General features: G+C 34.8%; 2 protein-coding genes across 6 annotated transcripts in view; one reads left to right on the top strand and one right to left on the bottom strand.

The window, feature by feature from the left end:
* Nucleotides 1–5521, bottom strand: part of LOC141720618 (putative pentatricopeptide repeat-containing protein At1g17630) — a 32443-nt gene extending 26922 nt beyond the window's left edge. Inside the window, exons 1-8 of one of the 4 annotated variants that reach the window (XM_074523127.1) lie at nt 3188–5520; nt 2857–2915; nt 2597–2666; nt 2095–2175; nt 1921–2009; nt 1201–1304; nt 1004–1096; nt 566–650 (exon numbers count right to left, since the gene is read on the bottom strand). In XM_074523127.1, coding sequence (XP_074379228.1) covers nt 3202–5265 — 2064 coding nt within the window. In that variant the 5' untranslated portion in view covers nt 5266–5520 and the 3' untranslated portion in view covers nt 566–650; nt 1004–1096; nt 1201–1304; ... (3 more) ...; nt 2857–2915; nt 3188–3201. Of the gene's footprint in view, nt 1–565; nt 651–1003; nt 1097–1200; nt 1305–1920; nt 2010–2094; nt 2176–2596; nt 2916–3187 lie in introns of all 4 variants that reach the window. The other 3 variants (XM_074523128.1, XM_074523125.1, XM_074523126.1) reach the window with 3 other exon arrangements.
* Nucleotides 5522–16642: 11121 nt separating this feature from the next.
* Nucleotides 16643–19036, top strand: LOC141720619 (uncharacterized). 2 transcript variants are annotated; one of them, XM_074523129.1, is made up of 3 exons: nt 16643–17234; nt 17791–18243; nt 18383–19036. In XM_074523129.1, exons 2-3 carry the CDS (start codon nt 17815–17817, stop codon nt 18818–18820), a joined length of 867 nt encoding a protein of 288 aa, XP_074379230.1. In that variant the 5' UTR covers nt 16643–17234; nt 17791–17814; the 3' UTR covers nt 18821–19036. The 2 variants fall into 2 exon arrangements, with proteins under 2 accessions (XP_074379230.1, XP_074379231.1); XM_074523130.1 differs by having other exon boundaries at nt 16643–16999.
* Nucleotides 19037–20025: the final 989 nt, after the last annotated feature.

Raw genomic sequence — 20025 nt, forward strand, 5'->3', positions numbered from 1 at the left:
ATTTCTATATGTAAATGCCGAAAGAGAATGATACATGCAGGTCAACATTACATGTTTGCGAGCGAGCACAATAGTTTCTGCCTTGTAAGTTGGGTCACAGTCTTGATCTCACAAGTCACAAAGTCACAGGTGCTAAATTGCTACTAGAAGATTGTCCCTTAAAGTTAACCACGCTTTAAGTAGTTCTGCTTTATTGCCTCTTTGGCTTAATGTACAGTTCCTCAGGCTGAACTAACACTGTGTTCCAGAAACATTTTGTAGAAAAGAAAAGAAAAGAAAAGAAAATTAAAGAATATATTTCCACTACTTGTTCCGGAATGAATTTTATGGAAAGAAAAGAAACTAAGCTAAAGATTAGGAAGGGAATCCTCTTTATATTTGTCTCCAAAAGTTTCTTTCCACTTTTAAGAAGATCGGGAGAAAAGAGAAAATTAACCAGTTTCTATTCTTTTCTTTCCTTTGCCAAGTTCGGGAACACAGTGTAAGTATTAGGATATAGAACCTCAACCAGGCATGTGGATCCTTCTCCGTCTTAAGCTACTGATTTTGCAAGACCCTGCATTACCTGATTAGGGGAACATGTTATCATCAAGCTCAGTGCTTATCTGTTCATCCACACTATCATCATCCAGAGATAAAGCATGCAAAGCCTATAAGAACAGAATCAGATGTGCAAAGTCAGGAGCAATTTCACAAAGAAAATGCAGTTGGAGCCCCGTTTACATCTAAAACTGAAGCTTCAGAATAAAGCGGGTAGAACTACAATGAATTAAGCAGTTTTTACAAGATTAATATTGGCCATCTTTTGGCACCCAGATAGAGTTAAAAAGGCATATAAATAAGCTACCAACAGACCAAGGTAAATAGTATTGTGCAAGCACCGCAAGTCAATACATCAACACTCATAAAACCTTTTAGTATGGTAACAGCATAATGCAGATACAACAATAAATTTAAAGGCAAAAAGACATATCGCATCAAGGCACATTTGTAAATGTCTTGCCTCAGCATTATTTATAGAAGAAATAGGAATCGATCCAGATAATCCACTAGGCAATGTAATAACAGCATCATTGGTACTGGTATCTCCATTAACCTGCAACAAATGATACCTGATCAAAATTTAGATTTCTTACTAGTTTTGAAGGAGGTGAAAGTGAATTAGATAGCATTTTTTAGGCACATTTGTAATTGTCTTGCCTCAGCATTATTTAGAAATAGGATTCAATCCAGATAATCCACTAGCCGATGCAATAACAGCATCATTGGTACTGGTATCTCCATCAACCAGCAAAAAATGATACCTGATCAAAATTTAGATTTATTACTAGTTTTGAAAGAGGTGAAAGTGAATTAGATAGCATTTTATTTGAAAAAAATATTAAGCGCAGAGAACAAGATATGACATCGAGCAAGATGGATGTGGCATGTCCGCACTTTCAGAAATATATAGTTTTGGTTTGTAGTTGTCTAAATTTATGAACATTGATTACGGGGAGAGTGTCCAGTTTTTAAACACGGATACAATTATATAAGACTAAATACAAAAAAACATTTGAGTATACAGGGAGCCTATAATGATTTTTAACACAGGCAATAAGATTTGATATTAAATTTATCAAGTATCATTTAATAGTAAATAATTCATCTTGTTCTTTACTGCATATTAAGTGTAAATAATTTTAATTAGTAATCATTAGGGAAAAAGAACAACCTACTAGAGAACAACCATGAAAACAAAGATAAAGGAACCGTGTCATCGTTACATCAGATTGAGAATTTAGTAGATTTTTAATATAATGCTGGTTAATTGAAGCTCATATAGTTTAAACTTATTGCTAAATGAAGTCGATGTAGCATTTCGAACAGATAGAATAATTACAAGGATGTGGTTAACCTAAAACAAGTCAATGATGGTACCTAGAGTAATTTGATTAACACTTCGATTCACCGAAACCTTTACCATCTGTCTCCAAACATCACTTGCGACGAGGGCCAGTTGTTACAACCTGGATAATTATAACTTTATTCAAAAAATGAAACAAGGCCGTGAACTTACTAGGGTGGTAACATTAATTCATATAAAAGCATTACACCGAGCATTGTAGCCAAATCGGGATGAATCATCCCAGAACCTTTTTACGTTCCACTAACTCTAATCTGAGTTCCTCCAACCTGCACAAAGCTTACTTTAGAAAGAACTTAGATAAGTAGATGGTAGAAACTGTGACAAATGGTCTTCTCCTAGATTCTTAAAGTTGTTGGATGATGCTAATTTCATATTGTGAATTCTGATATTAATATAAACCAAGAAGTATTTATAAGAAGCCACTAACATTTTTTTTAGGCTTGCTGAATTTTGCGAGGATTATATACTGCAAACAGGAACTGTTAATGGCAGATGAGAATTATTTAATACTCACATATACATATAATGTTAAATAATGAGTTATTAAATTAATTAAGACCAGAAAGTGATAACACAAGGACAACTTGTAAAATTTGATCACATTTACTCATTTGTGCCAGACTTAATTAAATGATTTCTGACCAAAATAGAAAAATTTGTTATCAAAAGGTTCTGTAGTTTGGACACCTTGAATTGAATGGCCACACTCTTGCTCACAATGTCAGTGGTGGTTATTGCAACAGCTGCTGAATCTACCCTGTTAGAGACAAAGATCTTCGTTTCATGATATGAAGATTAATAAAATGATAATGCTATCTAGAGATGGATTTAAAAAACACGCATAGCTAAACCGACTGTCAAAAAATTTCAATGTAGGATAGATCTAACGCATATAGTAATTGCTCTGTGAATCAGTTTTCCGCATGACATCAGCTGAAAAAGTGTACCCTGCAGCATTTGGGGAGAGCAAATCGACTAGTTTTGTTAGTAAGTTGAGAATGGCATCCTGCGTGTAAGATGACAAAAGGATTTCATAATGACTTCCTTGGAAAAAGACAAGGGTGATTAATCTTCCTGAAAAAAAGGGTCCTGAACTCTCCAGCATACTCTCTCGAAATTCAAGAAGTAGGGAATGAACATTAATCAGACGCCCAAAGCAGACTATTAACTTTTGCGCACTAGTACAACATTGATTTCCTAATCAATAAGCTCATTCTTATTCAATTTTGAAGCACATTTCTATGCATTGTAATAAAACCTTTAATGTGATTTATTTACCTGTAGCTCAAGCGTCAAAAATAATATTCAGATGCGTCTTCCTCCATTTGCAAACTCAAATTTTGAAGTATACTGTAAAGTTCATGCATCCCTGTCTCTACAGCTTCCCCGGATGAAAACATCGACACTTTCTTCTTCACCTCAATCCAACTTAGTCCAGCAATTTTCTTCAAACCCTTTGTCCTTGCTGAGATTCTCACCTTTGCAGAATCTTCCCATTTACCGCTTGCAGCATATATATTTGAGAGCAACATGTAGCTTCCGGTCATTGCAGAGCTGTGGCTGTACATAAGCGAAGCAGTTTCTTGTGCCACGTCTGTATTTTTATACATGCTACAAGAGTTAAGAAGGGCGCCTAAAACACAAACATTTGGTTCCATTGGCATGGTTTTTACCATGTTATACGCTTCTTTGAGGAACCCAGCACGACCAAGAAGGTCAACCATGCAAGAATAATGCTCCAACTGAGGTTCAAATTTGAATTCCCCTTTCATCTGATCGAAAAGCTTACGTCCCTCACTAACAAGCCCTGCATGGCTACATGAAGAAAGACAAGCCACAAAGGTAACACCATCTGGTTCATATCCAGATTCAATCATCCGCTTAAATGTTTGTAGAGCTTTCTCACCAAGTCCATGCATGCCATACCCTACAATCATAGTGTTCCATGAATATGTATCCTTGCCAATTATTTTCTCAAAGACTAAATTCCCATACCTAACACTGCCACATTTCGTATACATATTAACCAGCCCATTTCCCACAAGGATGTTACTTTCCAATGAGCCTCGAATCACATGACCATGGATCTCCCTACCAAGGATGAGTGCTGAAAGTTCTGCACAAGCTGATAAAATGCTACAAAACAACACAGAGTTGGACAAGATTCCAGAATGCTGCATTTGTCGAAAGAGATGTAAAGATTCCTCGCAACGCCCATTGGAAGCAAAGCAACCAATAACAGCGCTCCAACTTATTACATTAGGCCTGACAGCTGGATCAATATTTAACTTCTTCAGCTGTAAAAAGATAGCAAAAGCTTCATCACATAAACCAGATTCAGCATAGCATGATATCAAAATGTTCCATGTCACTATATTCTTTGGTTTCATGTCTGAAAACAGATATTCAGCGTCTCTTACAGCTCCATTTTTACCATACATACATAAAAGAGAGTTTTTTACAAAGGAGTAGTCCTCGAAACCAGCTGTTATAGTATATCCATGCATCACCTCGCCCGTACAAAGAGCATTAGAATTAGCGCATACTGATATAATCAAAGCAAGTGCTTCAGCAGTACAATCAACACCGTCCCTTCTCATCTCATTATACAATTCCAATGCTTGCTCAAAACGCCTACACCTGTTATAACTCGATAACAAGGACGTCCAAGTTACAGGATTAGGTTCAAATCCTTGAAGCTTCATTTTCCGAAAAATCTTAAAAGCAGAATCACAATCATAGTTTAGAGAAAATCCAGAAACCATAGTATTCCAAGATATATGCGTCCTGACAATCATTCTGTCAAAAACATTCGTAGCCACGTCCATCCGCCCAAGCTTACCATACATATTCAACAATTCATTACAAACATGAAGATGATTCTGAAACCCCAAGTGAACAACATGAGAAAGTACATTCTTGCAAATACTATCAACAGCCAAAGCAGCACAAGCCCTGATGACTAGCGGAAAAGTAAAAGCGTCAGGGAAAACACGAAAACATCTCATCCGATGATAAAGTCTAAGGGTGTGTTGAAACTCGTCATTTTTGTTATGAGCTCTCAAAATAGAATTCCAGAGTAGAATATTAGAAATGCAGTCCAACGGCATTGTATCAAACACCTTCCGGGCGCGGTTAAGGAGGCCGAATTTCGAATAGGCCGAAACAAGTCCAGCACCTAAAAATGCAGAGGAGGAGGGATGTACTTGTGTGAGCAATAAGAAGACTCTGGTGTGAAGCTTTTGAATTTGGTGAATGGTAATACATTGTTTAAGGAGATGACTAAGATAATCAACAACTTCATTATTATTGGGCAATGTATGTATAACTGAGCGCTTTGGAGCAGCAGAAAGCATTTGTTAGTTTAAAATTAAGCAAATTATCGAAGCTAGCTTCTTAATAGAAAAGACAACTTGAGTTGGTGCAGTGATTTAAGCTCGCGGGTTTGAACCTCACCCTCACGAGAGGTGTAACTATAAAAAGAAATAAAGAGAACTTGTAGCTTGAGCATCGCAGGCAGTATCAAGTGGAAATACATGTTCAGACTGAACAACCTTCTGAGTGGAAATACCTGTTCAGACTGAACAACCTTCTGTGGAATAGTCTCGCCAACCTGAGAGGTATTATGGTCTTGTCATTGAGAATGACAATGTGTCATCATCATGATGACAACTCTGTGACCTATAATGAGGCTATGAGTAGTGTTGACTCAGAGAAATGGCATAGTGTCATGAAATCCGAAATGGAATCTATGTATACCAACCAAGTATGGACTCTGGTTTAGGCGCCTGAAGGTGTTAAGCCTATTGGGTGCGAGTGGGTATACAAAAGAAAGATTGGAGCAGATGGCCAGGTGGAGAACTATAAGGCCGGGCTCATGGCAAAAGGATCCAAACAAAGGCAAGGGATTGACTTTGATGAAACTTTTTCGCCTGTAGCCCTGTTAAAATCAATTCGGATTTTGCTTGCGATTGTTGCTTACTACGACTATGAGATCTGGCAATTAGATGTAAAAATGGCCTTCCTCAATTGGGAACTTGAGGAGGAAGTGTATATGACACAGCTAGAGGGTTCTCTTTTCAAGGGAAATGAACACCTAGTGTGTAAGCTACTGCGAACCATATATGGTTTAAGGCAAGCTTCTCGTAGATGGAACATCCGTTTTGATGAGACAATCAAAGAGTTTGGTTTTATCAAAAACATCGATGAACCATGTGTCTACAAGAAGGTTAGTGGGAGCGCAGTAACATTTCTTGTATTGTATATGGATGACATACTTCTTATAGGAAATGATATACCGATGCTACAATCAGTCAAAGTATGGCTATCAAAGAACTTCACCATGAAGGACTTGGGAGAAGCATCCTACATTCTCGACGTGAAGATCTATAGAGATAGATCTAGAAGAATGATAGGTCTTACCCAGGGTACATACATCCAGAAAGTGCTTAAAAGGTTTAGCATGGAAAACTCCAAAAGAGGTCTCATACCGATGAGCCATGGAGTGTCCCTTTCCGAAAAAATGTCTCCTAAGACACCTGAGGAAAGAGAGCGTATGAGTAAGATTCCTTATGCTTCAGCAATAGGATCTATCATGTACGCGATGTTGTGTACAAGGCCTGATGTTGCTTATTCAATTAGTGTGACGAGCAGATATTAGTCCAATCCAGGTGAAGACCACTGGAAAGCAGTGAAAAACATCCTTAAGTACTTGCGAAGGACTCAAGACATTTTTCTTGTTTTTGGTGGTGAATCTGAGTTGAAAATAGAGGGTTATACTGACTCTAGTTTTCAATCAGAAAGTGATAGCAAATCCATATCAGGGTACGTGTTTACTCTGAATGGTGGTGCAATTCAGATTGTTGAAAGAGGATATGTCAACGTCGAGAGAGTTGACACACATAACAACGTAGCAGACCCACTCACAAAGCCACTTTCTCAGAGTCACTTTGATCGTCATAAAGACAAGATGGGTATTAGATACCAGAGTGATTGGCTTTAGTACAAGTGGGAGATTGAAATAGATATGTCGTAAGTCCAATCATGTATGAGGATTTAGGAATAACTTTTATGTAATCTGTTTTGATTTCATTGATATTAATAAAAGGCTTGTTTTGTTTTTATAGCGGGCTCTATCTATATAAATGTTTAAATAAGATATACCACAGTTTAGAGTAAAGCTTTTTATGGATTGTGATGAGATCATAATAATGAGACCTAAAAGATGATAACTCTAAACTTAAATAGTTCCTGGTCGTAGGATTACTAACTGGTAATTAATAATCCGCAAAGATCGGTACATACTATGTTTGCTTCATTATGAAGGATGTCTGTTCTCATAGACATTTGTGTGGTGACACTATAGCTAGTATGTAGGTGCTTATTATAGAATAAGTTCACTGAACATGACTCACACAGCTGAACAACTGATGGAGTTCACTCACGTGTCAGCAGTTGTTCACATAGTGATAGTTGTACAAGTATCCTTAGACTTGAGGTCATTATAGTCATCTTGTGTACACTGAACTATGCTTTGGTTTAGTTCTTAGTCTCAAGGGACAATTATAAGGGCTCTACTGGGTATAGGAATTTGTACACGAAGATAGTGTTTGATCAATAAAAGATCTACCCCTTCCAGTGTAGGAAGAGAATGTTCAATGCTGATCCACTTATGTTAGTTCAGGAATTTCTGGCCAGAGTGAATGAAATTAGAAAGAAGTTTCTAATTTACATTAAATAGAACTAAGCATAGTGAATGAGAAAGCAAGTGATTAAATAAGATAGGCTTGACACAAGTTCCATGCCTTGTATTTAATTGTGACATTGCAGGGTAGAAGAAATTAATTGTACGGTAACTACTCACTGAATAGGTTCTTGGTATTCTAAGCAGTGAATTCGTATTATCCGGATAGTCGCGATATGCTGAGAAATATCCCTCACGATGTAGAATAAATATGATTAATTAATTAATCATATTTAATGAATTAGAGAATTTATATAAATAATGATAAAATAGTTTTATTATTATTTATTTCTACTACCGGCTTAATATTGAACCTACAGGGTCACACCATAAAAGAGAATGATTTAATGGTGGAGGAATTAATTAATAATGGCTGATAATTATTTATTTATGAAATAAATAATTAATTGGCAAAATTTAATAATTGATTAAATGAGATTTAATTGATTATAAATTAATTAAGAAAAGGTTCTTAATATTATTAATTAAGAATTTAATTTTTGGAAATTAAATCAAGTGAGAGAATTATTTCTAAAGAGTTTAGAAAAAGGATTAATAATTAAAAGGTGTTTTAATTATTAGTGAGAATAATAAAGGGTTAATAATAATAATATTTTATGGGAAAATTTTCAGCTGAAAATTTTGCCTATAAATATACTATTATAAACCCTATTTTTGCCTCAACCAAAAAGATTTACAAAACCCTAATTCTCTCCATCTCCTCCTCCTTCATTACATCGTTTTCTTGGTGGATACCGGTGGAGTGCTTCACATTTGAGGAGCAGCTGCTAAGGATCTCCGTTCATCATTCTTGGATCGCTATTAAAGACCTCCATCTTTCCATTAACGTAAAGCTTCTTAAGGTAAACATACTGAACTACGAATTAAATATTATTTTTTCGCATGGATCCTGCGGAGGGTTTCGGTTTTTTAAGATTAAATTTACGTTTTCGCTGCGTTTATGTGCTAAAAACCCTTCAGGATGGTCCCTTGATTATTGGGCCATAGTGCCTGGGTACCCCATATGTTGGTGGGCCTATGCAGTTGGGTATAGATCTGCACTATATCCTGACTGATCAACTGGTTATAGTGCATATGTTGGTTTCTAGTGTCTAGTCTAATTTATTGTTGATCGCCATTAACGGCATTCTTTCTTGAATAGTTTATGATTACAAAATCAAACAAAGTTTTAATTCAAAGAGATGAATCAGTGAAATATTCACTGTTCTTCTATAGAGAAATGTGATTTATGATTAAAGGCCAATGAGGGCCGATGTTTTCATTCGCTCAACTGTTTTAAATAAATAAAAGTGTTTTAATATCCTTTAAAGATTGTTTCCAGAAGTATCTTTGATCGGATACCTGGAAACCATTTATGATACTTGCTGGACATTTTTGGCTCACTCTTACTTTGTGAATTCTTATTTCTTTCAGTATCAAATGAGGACAAGATTGAATAACTTTTAATAGACAGCAAAAGTGGAGAGATTCCAGCTGAAGGAATTTGGAGGTGTCAGGGAGAATAATACGAGGAAGTCAGTAAAGAGGTAATGAAATTATAATTAGTTATTGTGATTTTGGAAGGTTAGATTCTTGTTTCATACCATAACTTGTAAGCGATCCAGAATAATGAGGGGTTATCCATATAATTGTTTTAATAAAAAGGTAATAAAAAGGTTTATATTATTTAAAGTTGTTTAGTGACACCCAATCCTGACCCCGGATTTGGGGGTGTTACACCAGATATTAGATCAAATGTCAAATCTAGTACAACTATGGTCCATGAACCTATAGAAGTTCAAATACAGGAAAACCAACGGGGCCTTCCCAAGCTGAGACCACTTCTTCAAAACAAATAGCAACTAGGAAACCAACCACTTCATCCTCTCAAAAAGATGAAGTGAGTAAAAAGAAGAGAAAGGAGATAACCCTTACTATAATGAATGAGAGTGGTGAAGAACAAATACCAACTGAGTCATCCTTGGTCAGAAAAATAAAGAAGGCTAAGAAAACTGAGTTGACCACTCAAGCCACCTCTGTATCCTCCCAAAAGGATGCAGTTGTACAAATGGGAACAAAACAGATTCTAGAGACATCCTCTCAATAGGGTGTTTCTATTGAAAAGAGCATTCTCCTAAATGTACCATGTAAAGAGTCTACACAACCATCAATTGATCAAGTACAAATGTATGGAAGGAGAAACAAGGATAATACACACAAAGAGAGTACATCTCTTGAATCTCCCTCATCCATTCAGGGGGAGCTGCCAACACTCAGTCCTAAACTTCAAACTCTTATATCTAATATTTCTTCTTCCTATACTAAAGCACTTGAATCAAATCCTCAAGTATTGTCCCAATCAAGTGACTTGGTTCAAGAAACCTTGCTCACCACCCAGACACTAAATTCGGATGGTGAGAGGCTACTAGCAGGGGTAGACCTTGATGACAATATCACAAACATGGGGGATTCATCAGTTTTTACTGAAGTCCCCATGGTGGTTGAAAATGCACATTCATGTGCAAATCAGTCTTCACATACTGTTAGGTTTGAGGGTAGTACTCCTGAGGGGGAGCTATCTAAATCCTCTCCAATTCAATTGGAGGTTCCTGTTCCAGGAACAACTCCCCTCAAAACCCTGGTTGAATTTACTCTAACAATTGAAGCTGGGAGTACAATTGTCAATGATCCAGTCATAGAGGAGGAAAGTATAACACATATAAGTGATAGTGTGGTGCAAAACACACAAGGGTTTGAGGCTTTTGCAAATGACAATAGAACAGTCAAATCCCCTCCAATTCAAATGGAGGTTCCCATAACTGGTGAGGAACAACACCCTGTCATAACCATAATGCAAACTGTGACTTCTGTCATAGTTGTTCCTGGCTCCTCAAAAATCCGAACAACTGAACCCTCAACTTCTCAACCAACTCATCTAGTCTCCAACTGGCTACCAGAAGCTGCACCTCAATCTAATCTTGAAGATTTCAGGGTTGATCAGCTAGCAGGACTTGCACAGATCTCTCAACAACTCCTAACCTCAAATATGTCTAACCAGGATTACCAAACCATAATGCTCTCATATCAAACAGATGTCCAAGAATAAAAAGATAAAATTGTTAATGAAGCTGAACAGGATGGCAACTGTGATGCTTGGCTGAACAAGGACTACAATCTGGAAATGGAGGGTGTTTTAGCTAAATCCAGGGAAGATTATCTAACTATTTTGGGAAGCTAAAGCCTTAACCCTTGCTGAAGTTTATGATGCAATCAATGAAGTTTCCAGAGCCCAACTCAAAGTTTTCCATCTCTTTGGAAAAGCTCTAGAACTCAGGTTGATTGGTCATGAAGACAAGGTAAGGAAACTTCTAAATGAGAAGATGGATGAGATTATACCTTCTCAAGTCAAGATCACTTCAAAGTTTCAACACTTTGCTGACCAAATGAAAAGACTATATCGGAATACTATAGAAAAAGATGTCAAAAATCTTAGACAATCTTTCATTGCTCTTCATGAAGTGGTTTAACAACAAATCACAAGTTCAAATGACACAAAGCTAAAGTTGAACCATCTTCACCAAAGCAGATATGAGCCTTTTACACTGCTAATGGAGGGTATCAAACAAGCTGTGGAAAACACATTTGGACCTTCTACTTCATCAAGCTCCCATCAACCTGCTCCTACATCTACAAATCTTCAAATTCAATCTCTTCAACAACAAGTCTCCAACTTGCAATCTTCCAATGACTCACTCACAGCTCAAGTGCATACTCTCACTTCAATGGTGCAGAGTCAACAGACAGATATTCAAACCGTGGTAGACTCCCACAAGCACTTAAAAATGCAAAATGTTGTGGCTTTGGGAGCTATCAGGGGCAAGCTTAACATACCTTTGCCTGCACTCCCAGAAGCTGTGAGGCATGAAATTCCTACTCCCCTTCTCATGCCTGCCAACAAGACTAAGGGGGAGATAGAGGCTAGGCTATTAAGATCATCTACTCAAACTGTCCAAGTTGATGACAAGAGCAACACTCAAGAAGTTGATATTGGAATGAAGAGGCTTATTAGAGAAGCTGAGGGACCTAGTCTGAGCAGGGAATTTGATGAATTGCTCAAGGCTCTCAGGGCTTCTCTCAATAACAATTTCTTCACCTATAAAAAGGTCTTGGACAAGACAATAAACTCTATAAGGGTGATCTTAGTGACTAAGGATAATTTTCAGGAGAAAAAGATTGTGATCAACATAAATATCTCAGGGGTAGACAGGTGTATGCAAGTGTCCCTGAACTATCTTATCTCTAGAAGGGCATCTGAGTTGGACATTCTAATAAACAAAGTCAAAAGAGTGATTCATGAAGACACTCTCCTGTTAACTGAGTTAAAGAATGCTCGAGTGGCTTCTTTTCTAGAAGCATACTTACAGCCAAGTAAGGGAGTGACATACATCTGTGCTACCACCAAATATTGTAAACACTTCTAGATCCCTAAGAAATATGTCATGGCCAACAAAAAACTTATCATGATTCTGGATTCGGATTTGAAAGTCAAGAAAAATAAGACTTGTGAAGATGAAGAAATGATTAAGTTGTTGGGAAGATATCTGAGAAATCCTGAAGCCAACTTGCCTAAAACTCAAATCAATAAGGATAACTTGGATGATGATGAGCAGAAGAAAGATGATCAAAAACCTTCTGGCTCAAATCCAGGTCAATCCTCTAAGGAAGCTGGAAGCAAAGATAAGAAGAAGGAGGAGAAAAAGAGAGGAGGGGAGAGAAGGAAAAAGAAAAATAAGGACAGTTCAGGACCACACCAACAAACCCTAAAAATCCAAATGACACAATCTTAACCTACCAAATCACTTAGCTCAAACATTCAACCATCTCTCACCTCAAAGCCAAAATTTCTATACAAGCCAACTGCAAATTTACTTCTCAAAATCTCAATCACTACCACTAAAACCATCTTAAAGAAAATCACAAACCTACCTTCATATAAACCTCCAACCAAGACACACTTTAAATCTGTTGGAAGAAAAGCAAAGACCGCCAGTTATTGAGAGATTATTATAGAACTGTTATGACCAATCTCACTTTCTGCCACTAAATTGGTACTTCACAGATGAATAATATTTTTAACAGCTAGCTGAAGAAATAGTTAAAGTTTGGCTTGTATCATATATGGAAGTCAAAATTTATTATAATGATGGTTCTTTCACTCTACTTGGCAGTGATATAATGGATAGACTTTCAACCACAAATTTCAAGAGAGTGATCAGTTTGATGAAGGATAGAGATACAATCACAAGGTTTTGGAAAACTACATATAGTGTATGGGTGAGAGAAAGAGATGAGAAAATTGCAAGAGCCAAGGCTGAAAAGGAAAAAAGGGATAGGAAGTATGCTGAAGAACTTGCAAGAATGGAGAAAAGATCAAATGATCTTAAAGCAAAAGGGTTGAGTAGACTCTCCAAAGATGGACACTTTCTGAACATCAAGGTTGGCAGATTCTCCAGGTTTAGGGCTGCTTATTTAAATGGTTATTCATTAGATGAGTGGCTCAAACTTGTGGAAGCTTTAAGAGGTACAAAATTTTTAGAAGAAATGAAGTTATTAATATCTCTTAAAGATCTCATTAGAAAAGAGTCAGGATATGAAGACTTCATGTAGTGAATTTCCTGTACAAAATTCTATAACCTCTCAAATGATAAGTATTGTATTTATGTCAATCTTTTGTAAAGTTTAATTATCCATTGTAGCTTGGGGTTAGTCTTGTTAACAGACATGAATTTGTGATAAGCAATCTTCTCACAAATTGGGGGAGATTGTTGTGCAAGACATGCCTGTACAATAACAAGACTAAGTCAAATTGACAACCCTAAGTTAGTTGTCTTGTAATCTAAGTTTGTATTTTGTATTGTACCACTTAAGTTTGGAAAAATGTTCAAGGGCAAACTTGAGTCTTTTTCTGTAAACAGTATCAAGCCCAAGAATTCTATCTGGAAGAAGATCAAGAAGATCATGCCTCAGAAGAATTATGAAGAAGTTTGGAGTTGAATAAATCTATTTTGGGAAAAATATTATAAGTCAAGATCTCTACAAGTCACAGATTAAGTGTTATAGAGAAGTCATTCGAGAACTCCAGAATGACTTATCGACAAGTCAGGAAAAACTACTAGAGAACTCAGAGATTTCGACAAGCCAATTTGAAGACATGAAAAATGGAGATATCGACAAGTCATTTATTCACTAGAGAACTCTGAGTTATCGATAAGTCAATTTGTAACTAGAGAACTCATAGTTATCGATAAGCCAAGTTGTCACTAGAGAACTCAGAGTTATCGATAAGCAAAAGTGAAGACATGAAGATGAGAGATCTCAACAAGCTAAATTCTCTTATTAGAACTCAGAGACGTCGATAAGTCAAAACAAATATAGAGTAATTAGAGATCTCGATAAGCCAATATACTTATCGAGATATCAAGTTCTCTATATACCAAACTGGAGATCTCGAGGTAAAACTCAAAGTACAAAGTGCAGATTAGTTTAATATCCAAGATTATCAATCAACAAACAATCTAATCAGTTGGATTGACAAGTCTTCAAAAGCAGCTTGAAGAGTACAAGATCAAAGGCCAAGATTAACTGGCAAAGTAAAGTCACAGGCGTGCAAGATTAGCAAAGATACACTAAGCCAAAAATAGAATGATTTGATTATTAAAAAATAGGGTTAGTACATGTTAATGCATGTTGTGTAATAACCAGTGTTTACTGTTCTATAAAGTAAACACTGGATGCTTTGTTAGGAGTAAAAATTTAGATTAGAAATCTTGTATTCTCTCAAGGGAGTAGCTAAGCTCTTTATCAACAAAGAGCGTAGACGTTTTGTAGCAAAACATTCTTAATTTTAATATAAAATTAAGTGAGTTTTGAAAGATTTGTGTTCACTGTTTTATCTGTCTAAATTCAATATTAACACATTTCACTAAAAGATATTAATTTACTTTGTTTATCACCATAAACACTTCAAGAAAAGCAGAAAAATATTAAAACACATTCACCCCCCTTGTGTAATTCATTATCTAACATTTATGATACACCGAATTCGAGCGAATATGATTTAAAAAAAAAATTGAACTACATTGATAAGTATTAACTTGAAAATTTTGAAATTTTTACGAGCTCGCAATGGCAGTAGAAATCTCCAGTCTCCACAAACATCTAACAAACAAATGTTAAAAAACACAAATTATATAGTCTATACTACTGAATAAATATATTAAATTATATGGAAAGAGAGTTATAGTTCAATACCAATTAAAATTTAATTCAGACTTAGAGAACATTTGTTTGGTGGCAGTGAACAAAGAGAATCAATGTGGCTCAATCCCATTATTGGTGTTTGTTTTATTGAAAATATCAATCCATTTCCCCATTTTTTAGTTTAAAATTTATCGAATATCCCTCTAAACTCATTTCCTACCCCGTACTTGATTTCCCTTTACTTATTCTTTTTTTTCCAGGTATAATTTAGATTTTACACATAAAAATATATTAATATGTAAATTATATTTCAAAATTTTATAATAATTTATAAATTTAGTTGTTAAGCATTAAAAAAATTGACATTATTTATATCTTAACTTATCTTAAAAATCTATAAAGTTATTAAATAATAACTTTATTAAAATATATATAAAATATATTGTGAGAAATATGAAAATATATTTGAGATTTGATAATGTTAAAAATATTAAATCCGAAATCATAAAGTAAGTATCCTTTCATTTTCGGTTTCGGATAAAACCCAAACAGATAATATAATTCAGGATCATTTATTTCTTTTCCACTACTTTTCTTTTCTAAATTTCATTCCGTTTCCACTATTTTCGTTTATAAAAAATAAACGAGGATTAATTTGTAAATTCGAAAAAAGAATTTCATAATTTATTAAACCGACATTAAAAATGTATAGAAATATTTTTCTAACGTCGGGGGATGATAATGTATTTTTGAACTCGATAAATGAATAACATCTATTAGTGAATAAAATATTTTGATTCATATATCGAAATTTAACTTGTAACTCTGTTATATAAATATAAACAAAGTGAGACAACTCCAAGAGTATCTATTGTATAAAATTAAAAATGCCTCAACTTACGCGGTCAATTTTGTATTATACACTGTTGTTTATATTAAAATCACATTTATTTACGTGCGTACATTTTAAATATGATGATTATGCTTAAATAATTATTTAGGCGTACATAGTTATTTATTTTAATAAAACTTATACAAGGTCATATAAATTTAATATATTTTTTATAAATTTAAAATTATTATAAAACTTTTATCGTATAGATATATATTCAAATTTTATAAAATATAATATGTTAAAAATAAATTAATCACGAGAATCATATGTGATATTACAAAATTGCTATAAAAATATAAGAAAAAGCAAAAAAATTTTTTTTTTTTACATTTTTCTAATTAAAATGATTTTAATATATCTACAAATTTATTCGAGAAATTATTTCGTTATATATATAGGGCCTGTGCCTCACAGACACGGACTTTTATGGACTTTATGCTAGTTATGATATTAAATATCAACAAAATAGTAGAGTATGTTAATCTTCATATATTAAAAGCTAACATGATGCATTAACCCTTAAAAATCTATTTTACCTTTGAATATGATTTTTTTGTTGCTTTACTTTAGAGATATAGTGTGTTTTTATATATATAATAGTATTATATCACAATATCCTGCAAAAAAAGAATATTAAAATTAGAGGACAGAAAGACACAAGAAAAATAATAAATAATGATATTATATTCTTTGTTCACATTATTTACCTGCCGTATTTCACACTGGAATAGATATTTCTGGACTAAAACTAAAACGACGTCGTCTACCCATTACCTTTGTCTGTATTCATTGACCAAACCTTCACCTCCCTATATATACACAAGAATATAGATACAAATCTCTATCTCTATCTCCCTCTCCAAAAACCAGTTACTCCTCATTATCCTATCCATTCGACGTCATGAATCTCCGCTCCGATAATCTCGTCTCTCCGAATCGAGATCTCTCTACATAGATCTGGCCTTAAAGTTTCGATCTTTACATCTGAAATCACCAATTTTAATCAAATCTAGGGTTTTATAGCTATTTTTCTGCAATCATTGAAGAAATTAGGTCTTTGAAGAGCATCGAACAATGCATTCGGTGCCTTCACTTGATGATTTGATTGTGTCTATGGCTTCTAATTTTAATTCATTTCACGGTGCTTCGTGTTCTCATCGTCTGAAACATCTTGAAAAAAGCGATCGTCGTGGTAATCTTTTTAGTTAACACTTGCTTTATTTTTAGATTTATCTCAGGGTTTATTAAGATATATATACATATATATCGTGGTTTTAGTGTTTTGAGAGTGTTTAGTTTGAGAAAGTTACGATCTTTAGCTATTACGAGATTAAACAATCGAGATCTAGAGATTTTGTTCATTTGTTGGTGTTATTAGCTTCGTGTTGAAGAAATATCGGTGAAGAAGAGTTTTGATTGCTTGAAAGGTACAAATTTGGTTATTTACATGTATTTTATTTTCTTGATTTTTATAATTATGCTCTGATAGTGATCAAATGTGTTGTTTTTTGTTTACTGTTGATTTTGATGTAGAAGTGGTTGTTTGTTGACTTTTATGATTATATTTTGTGATTTTTTTATATGGATCTTGCGACTGATATTAGCTGTTACAGATGTTACGAATATTTGTTGCCATCATGAAGACTATTTTCGTGATTTGCTTTGATCTATTAATTCTGTTAGTGATAATTTTGGCTTGTAAAATTTTGCTGCCTGGTATTGAGAAAAAGAGAGAGAATTTTTTTGATAACTGTGATTCAAAGCCTATCTTACAGAATTTGAGGGATTTGCATTTTTGCATTCTTCAACGTTGCAACTCTAATTTGAAATTAAGAAAAAAATATTCCCGGCTGAGCTTTATGATGCATATTTTGTCCGGTTGCAATTGTTCTTTATGTATAAACAATTTATAATCACGGCATATTATTTTGTGCAACGATAGTTCTGTTTATTTTTATTTTATTTATTGCTTTTAATTTGCAGTTTCCATTTCCTACTCATCTGTCTATGGAAATCTGCCCAAATACTGTTGACTCAGCTTCCGAAGGTGCAAAGAATTTTCATCAATTAGCTGTGGATCTGTCGCAGTTGACCTGTGGTTCTACTAGTGAAATTTCTGCTTGTGACCTTGGGAATAACCTATTGAAGTCTTTGAATCTTCAAGACGGCAAAAATACAGCCATCATGGAAGTATGTGATAAGAATGCATGTGGGAAGGAAGATAGTGATAAAAACCCTCATCCCCCGGCCAATTCGTTATCTGACAAGCTCCTTAGCAAATCTGCATCTTTTCCGTGTTCTTTTAATGCTTCATCTCCTGCTGCATCTGTGGATAAAGAAACTGATGGGAAAGCAGGGAATGGTCAGGATAATTTATTGGCACTAAACGGATGTCATAATGATAGCTCACCATACCCGCGTTCACTGTCTTTGCCTGTAAGTAATTATTCTGCACTTTTTTTAAAAAAAAATTAATTAGTCTGCATTTCCTTTGCGCATGGTTGCATTTACCGTTCTGGTATGCTTGATATAACGCTATGTTTTGTTCAACTCATCGTGTTAACACTCATCGTAGACTCTGTTGAAGCCTCTACCTGCTCTCAAAGGAAGCCGGGAGAAATATGGTGTCCAACTTAAGAAGCTCAACGTGACTTGGGCCCCTGATGTATATGATCCCATTCCTACTTCAGTTTCACATGTTGTAACAAACAAATCTCCGAGGCACAGAAATGACAGTAAAAAGGGCAAGAAGAATTCAAAGCACAAGCAAAAGGCTGGTGGCAAGTCTTCTTTGGGTAGCAAGGGAAAAGACAAGAAGCAAGCTCGGAAACAAAGTGGTAGTTCTAACAGGTGTTTCAAACCCCTGGATGATAATGTGAGGCTTGCTGATCAGGTTGAGCGTCATCCTGGTATGGTAGATTTTGAAAATAGCAGCCCTGATTCATATTGCGGGAGTAGTTTTCTAAAAAACAATGTTGCAAAGTTGCACTTCTCGGTAGCTGAGGCTACTTGAGACAATACCGAGGCGTTCTATTTCATGCAGTGTACATACATAAATAAGTTGTGAGGTTTTGGGGGCAAATGGAGTCTGCTAGTTTGAAAACTTTGAACCACATGTCTTGCTAGATTTGTCCATATTTTGTTGTCTGAGTTTTGCCTACTACTGAGTATTGAGTGATTGTAGTGCTTAAAATATATTTGGCGTAATGGTATGCTGGATGTTTTGTTACCTTGCAAGAAGCATATTATCTACTGTGTGTACTTTTACTCGTTGAGCATCTGCTCGACACATTTTGTTACATAGTTAATGTCTTTTGCAAGGTCCTGCTGTAAAATAGAATTAGGCAATTCAATTTACTAATTTATTAATTGAACCCACTATAATGTTTCTAAAATGGTCCGGAGACTGAATCCTCAATCTCCTCTAAATAAATGGGCGTTAGCATTGCAAGAGCCAAGAGCAGATGCCCTTTAATTTGGAAATGGTGTGTACTTGGTTGGGGTTGAAGGAGAGAAACGACGAGATGCGAGTCCTTTCGAGATTCATTTTAAAGATATTGTAATTTATTACTTATACATTCTTATAGTAGATTTCTGAATTTAATGCTTTTAATTTATGAATTATGAAGATTATTTCATCAAGCGAACCATGCTTTCTGAACATAGATGACAGGGGAACCTCACAAGCTAAAAAAGAGTCGTTTGATTGTTGTCTTACTGTTTTATTGAAGTTGTAATAAAATTTTAAGTAAAATTATTCAGTAATATATAATTTGTAAAATATTCATTATTACAAGATCACGCAATTAAAATATTAATCCGTCTAAGCTTTAAAAAATTGAATTTTGTTATAATAATGATTGTTAAATTTTACTAAATCACTAAGAAAGACTCGCGATACTTACTAAAAAAAACTTGTACAACTTCTCAGAAAAGAAACCTAGTAAATAAGAATTTTGATTAAAATTCTATCTTATCTTTTCGTAGCACGTGCAATGTTATCTTATCTTTTCGTAACACGTACAATTCAATCTTATATTTTCGTAATTCTATCTAATATTTTCGTAATACGTGTAATCTTATCTGTAAGTATAAATAGAACCTTCAGTTATTGAAATCAGATACACTGAAAAACATATTTAACAACAATTCTCTCTCTTCAATTTCTACTCTCTCTATGTGCATTTATTAAGTCATACATTATCCAGTAATTCGAGA

This window comes from Apium graveolens, chromosome 4 (assembly GCF_009905375.1).
Source record: "Apium graveolens cultivar Ventura chromosome 4, ASM990537v1, whole genome shotgun sequence".
NCBI lineage: Eukaryota > Viridiplantae > Streptophyta > Magnoliopsida > Apiales > Apiaceae > Apium > Apium graveolens.

Excerpts from the sequence above, each read along its gene's own strand:
- LOC141720619 (XM_074523129.1), top strand. The coding sequence starts at position 17,815 with ATGGAAATCTGCCCAAATACTGTTGACTCAGCTTCCGAAGGTGCAAAG. Across the intron at positions 18,244-18,382 it reads CGCGTTCACTGTCTTTGCCT|ACTCTGTTGAAGCCTCTACC; the intron begins GTAAGTAATTAT and ends CACTCATCGTAG.